The sequence below is a fragment of the Nicotiana tabacum genome, chromosome 22, assembly GCF_000715075.1.
Source record: "Nicotiana tabacum cultivar K326 chromosome 22, ASM71507v2, whole genome shotgun sequence".
Classification (NCBI taxonomy): domain Eukaryota; kingdom Viridiplantae; phylum Streptophyta; class Magnoliopsida; order Solanales; family Solanaceae; genus Nicotiana; species Nicotiana tabacum.
Genome location: NC_134101.1, coordinates 82694194 through 82698378, shown reverse-complemented (window position 1 = coordinate 82698378; position 4185 = coordinate 82694194). Strand labels below are relative to the sequence as shown.

Below are 4185 nucleotides of genomic sequence, written 5' to 3'. Positions count from 1 at the left end.
TGTAAATCTGTGTACTAGTAGGAATGTTAGCATCAATTAAAATTGCTTTTGGTCCAGTTGTTGTTGCTGCCTCGACTTCACCTTGTAAAGTTAATAGTTGTTGCTGCCCACTATCATTCAAATTACTGCTATTCCCTCTATCATTCAACACCCTATTTCTTGCATCTACAGCCATAGCTTGAGACATCCTAGCTAAAGCACGATTGACAGGAACAGTAGCAGCATTCTTTAATATAACTGAGTTGTTGAAAATCTGCTGCTGCCCACAATTTCTGGTTATCTTCTATATTTAACTCCATTATTTGGCCAGCTCTTTTTTCATTGAGATAGTCTCTAACATCACCTCAAAGTTTTTCAATAACTGGACCAGCTGCCTCGACCAAAACAAGACCACCTTGAGACGCAACCTTTATTGCTTCGTCTGCCATCACCTCTGTTCCAGCTTGTTCTTTCATAATTCGACACACCTTGTCGTCATGTCCTTGATGCTTGCAATAAGTGCAATACTTTGGAAGGTTTTCATATGCTACCTCCTGGTAATGCACGATTATTTTACCCGAAATTCTGTCCATAATCTGAAGCTTAACCTTCTTAGGATGTTTGTCGAGCAAATCAAGAATCACCTTGACCCTAGCAGCACTAGGTCGTGTTCTTTCTTGCGTCGCCTTATCCACAACAAGAGCCTTACCAACAGCTGAAGCAATAGATAGTAACGACCTCTTAGCGAAGAAGTTAGGTGGCAAACCTGGAAAAGAGATCCACACGACTGCCATGAACGTTTCCTCCTTCAGATTGAATCCTAGTGTCCATGGGAATGTTCTGAAAAAGAATTCATCACCTTTTGCCTTGACATAACCAGTTGATCTTGATAAAAACAGAACATAATCACTGTAAAGATCAAATCTGATCAATAAGTGACGAAAATCCAGCAGCCCAATATTGCAGCGACCTTGAACATCGAATTGCGACGAAAATATTTTTCGAAATTCCTGTAGCTCAGGTTTTCCATATGAGAGCTTCATTACAACCGCTTGATGCAGTCCTTCTTCTCTTGTAAACTCATTAACTTCATCAATGGTGAATTTTATTGTAGGTTCTCCATGATCGAGTTTAACAGGGAACAACTCTATTTTTGACGAAACTGTGGCAGCTTGTTTTGGATGAAGTTGCTCAGCATAAGTTTGTTTTGGATTAGGATTTGAATTCATCTCTCCCACAGCCAAAGGCTGGGGAGAGGATGATGCATCCATGGTTCTTCAGCACTCCATCAAAATGACAAAAAATGCGAAGAAAACAGAAGAAGCAGCGATGTAAATCTGGAAGACTGGATGCTACAGTAACGCTCGATTTAAAATCAAGATTTGTTACAGATTGTTTTCAAAGAGAACTTGGGATTGTTTTCAAAGAGAAGGGGGTTCTTTTGAGACTAATCTTGTGACGTTACCTTGCCGGACGCCGGAGTTATGAGGCGTGAATAGTGACGGCGGCACTATTCACAGAAATCCTATTTGTGATCTATAGGGTACCCTACCAGCTTGTAACAGCTATCTCTAGTGTGACCTTTTAGTTTGTAGCACTTACTTCTTTTTAATTGTTTTAATTTTATTATTTTCTTTTAATTTTTGTTTTTCTTGTTTTTCTTCTGTTATTCCCGTATTTCTTTCAATTCGGTAGTTTAGAGTAGTTAATTCCTTGTTAAAGTTAGAATTAGGTAGTTAAAAACACTAGGCAAACACTTAGGGACCTTTCTTAGGTGTAAAATTGGACTTAAAATCAAAATACATTGAACCCTAAGTTAGTGCTGCTTCTGGGTACTCGGTGCGGACCACAGTGGAATCAGTGCGGACCGTAGTGGATTTTGTGCGGTCCGCAATGACATTTTGTGCGGACCGCATTGCTGAAAGTCCTGAAACTTGATCTTCGAGGACCGCGGCTGCATTGCATTTTGTGCGGTCCACGGTGCCTCAATGCGGACTGCATTACCATTTTGTGTGGTCCGCGGAGCAAATGTTCAGAGAGTAGGTAGTCTGAACCCCATCTTTGTGCAGACCGCATTGGCATTTTGTGTGGTCCGCACTGACCTTTGTGCAGCCGCACTACATTTTGTGCGGTTCGCATTGTGTAAAATCTGCAACAGTCTGCAACCTTTTCTTTTTTGCAACTCTGATCTTAATTACTTCTACTAATACTAACAAGCCTAATGGATGTTGTTTGCAGACAATGGTGAAACAAAGAGGCAAGGGTTCTAAACAAACTGGTCGAGGTGAATCCTCTCGGGGAGGGAAACAGAAAATGATAAGACTGACTCCTCAAGCCCAACAAAACATTAAAAACATGAGGAAGATCATTAAAGCTGCTGATAGGGCCATTGACCAGTCTGGGAGTGAATACGAGCCCTCCCGAGATATATCTTCAGACTCAATCCTAGAGTACATCCCTGATTGGCCGGAGAGAAACTGACTAAGAGACACTCCTCCACCTTCCCCCGCTACCCAAGCGTCATTAAATGTATCTTTTGGATTGTTTGAGGGCTCAGCTGAAGATAGTGGGGATGAATACTCCACCTCTCCCACAGCTTCATTATCCGGAGAGGGTGTAGTAGGAGAAGAAGAGGTAGTAGGATAAGGGGGTGAGCCCCAGGTTGGCGTGGTAGAACGAACTAGAAACCTGGAGGTGTGGCAAGACCGATTTATAAGCGAGGTAGCCTACCATAAATTCAGAGAATGGTGGCTTGTGAGGAAATTAATTCCGGAGAGAAGTTTTGTAGATAGAGACCTTTTGCCTCACAACCCTAATGTGAGAAGGCAGTTTAGAGAGAGAGTGGGTTGGGAGTATTTCTTAGACAACTGTGAGGAAATAAATGAGCACCTAGTCAAGGAATTCTACACCAATATTGCCCACATCAAGAAGGGCACCAAAGTGACCAAGGTGCGCAATTTGAAACTATTATTCGATGGGAAAACCGTAAATGACTACTTGGGCTTTGATGAGGAGGATGAGTCGCTGTATTTGGAGAAGATGGAATTAGGTGAGGAGGTCCGTCCTTGGTTGGCACAGTATCTAGCAATCCCAGGTACCACCCCCGATTGGTTGAATGTGGGAGTGAAAATTTTGAGAATAAGTTTGAATTTCGAGGCCAAGGAGTGGGAAACATTCGTGTGCAACAGATTGGATCCTACTACTCATGAAAACTCACCCCCTTTTCACCGGGCAGTATTGGTAGCATCAATCATGGCGGGGTACCCGATTAACTTCAGGAAGGTGATGTCTCGAGTGATTACACAGGTAGGCAGTGAAGGTGACAGAAACTACCCATTCCCCAGCTTCTTAACCATGTACTTCATGGACCTAAAGGTAGAAAAGCGGCCATTTGATATCAAAGTGAAAGCAAAGGCCTTGTTCTCATGGTACAACATGCAGGGTGATGACAACCCTAAAAGCAAGAACTACAAGGGAACAGCCATTGCTGCAACTGGCTAGTCTGAAGAGCCAGTAGTGGTAGTAGCTCCTACTCAGCCTTCATCCATCTCAACGGACATGCCCCCTGGTCCATCCACTTCAGTAGCTCCAGAGATACCCTCTACCCCGGCCCACCCAGTGACTGCACACCGCCTGAGCCAGGCCCTTCTCAGCATCAACAACTGGATGCAGACAGCTTCCTCTAAGTTGTCTGTCATCACTACTACAGTAGCAGCTCAGCCGGCACCTCCACCTCCACAGGTCCCACAGTCTATTGAGGACGCCCTCAAGGATATTCTGGCCAACTAGAAGAAAATCCTTGACACTCAAAAAGTTCTTACGGACGCTGTGGAGTCTTATGGAATAGCTCTCAAGGAGCTTTCTAGGGAGGCCAGGAAGATGAGAAAGATGCGGGCTTCCAAAGAGTTCGTAAAGGAGTTGAGGGTTGAGGGTGACAGGTTAAAGGCAGATCATCTGCCTTTGGATTTATTGTTATAGGATCCTGTGCCAGCAGCTCACTCCTAGCTAGATCAGTCCCAGAGGCCTCCCAAGAGGAAAAGGATGATTCCCCGAGCAGATGATACAGTCATCCAGTTGGCAGACCCACCGGAGACCTCCTCCAGTCAGCCACAGGATGCAGCCTAGAAGCCTATCCAAGCCCAGGTCCCAGCAGCAGAGCAGTAGGCTATAGGGAACCAATTTGAGGTTCACGAGCATATTGAGGAC

General features: G+C 44.3%; 1 protein-coding gene across 1 annotated transcript; it reads right to left on the bottom strand.

The window, feature by feature from the left end:
- Window positions 1-344: 344 nt before the first annotated feature.
- Window positions 345-1250, bottom strand: LOC142175954 (uncharacterized). The gene has a single exon (XM_075242965.1). It carries the CDS (start codon window positions 1248-1250, stop codon window positions 345-347), a length of 906 nt encoding a protein of 301 aa, XP_075099066.1.
- Between the last annotated feature and the right edge of the window lie 2935 nt (window positions 1251-4185).

Excerpts from the sequence above, each read along its gene's own strand:
- LOC142175954 (XM_075242965.1), bottom strand. The coding sequence starts at position 1,250 with ATGGATGCATCATCCTCTCCCCAGCCTTTGGCTGTGGGAGAGATGAAT.